This window comes from Gekko japonicus, unplaced genomic scaffold (assembly GCF_001447785.1).
Source record: "Gekko japonicus isolate JY-2015 unplaced genomic scaffold, Gekko_japonicus_V1.1 scaffold250, whole genome shotgun sequence".
Lineage (NCBI taxonomy): Eukaryota > Metazoa > Chordata > Lepidosauria > Squamata > Gekkonidae > Gekko > Gekko japonicus.
Genome location: NW_015167538.1, coordinates 1,423,064 through 1,423,551, shown reverse-complemented (window position 1 = coordinate 1,423,551; position 488 = coordinate 1,423,064). Strand labels below are relative to the sequence as shown.

Here is a 488-nt window from a genome sequence, read left to right as displayed (position 1 = left end):
TGTGACGGCCGCCGCGCCCGCCTTTGTGCCCCCCCCTCTCCCGGGGGGAGGGGAGCATCTGCGCGGGGAGAGCCCTTCCCGTCCCCTCCCACCCCCTGCCCTTCCGGGGAGGGGGAAGCGGAGCGGGAGCCGTCCAGCAGCGCCAGCGGCCCTTTGTCATTCCAAGCACACGCGCGCGCCTCCTCTCGCTCGCTCGCTCGCTCGCTCCCCCGCTCTCTCCGTTGCTGGCGCGGCGCCTGGGCGCGGCGGCGCAATCCAGCCGCCGGGCGAGGGGCGGCCTGGGCTCGCCAACATCGCCGCTGCCCCTCCGCTCCCTGCAGCCGCCCGGTCCGCCTCCCCGGCCCGCCCTGGCCCGGGGCTCACGTAGCGAGGAGGGCATCGGCGGGGCCGGCGCCGGTCATGGGCATCCGGGCGCCGCCACCGCAGTAGCCAAAGGAGGGAGCCGCCCCGCCGCCTCCGGCCATGGAGGTGGGCAAGATGGTAAGGGT

At 76.8% G+C, this 488-nt stretch overlaps 1 protein-coding gene across 1 annotated transcript in view; it reads left to right on the top strand.

Annotated features, from left to right (window-relative positions):
- Nucleotides 1-385: 385 nt before the first annotated feature.
- Nucleotides 386-488, top strand: part of HIP1 (huntingtin interacting protein 1) — a 54,717-nt gene continuing 54,614 nt past the window's right edge. The window contains exon 1 of the mRNA XM_015413563.1: nucleotides 386-480. Coding sequence (XP_015269049.1) covers nucleotides 463-480 — 18 coding nt within the window. The 5' untranslated portion in view covers nucleotides 386-462. The remainder of the gene's footprint in view (nucleotides 481-488) is intronic.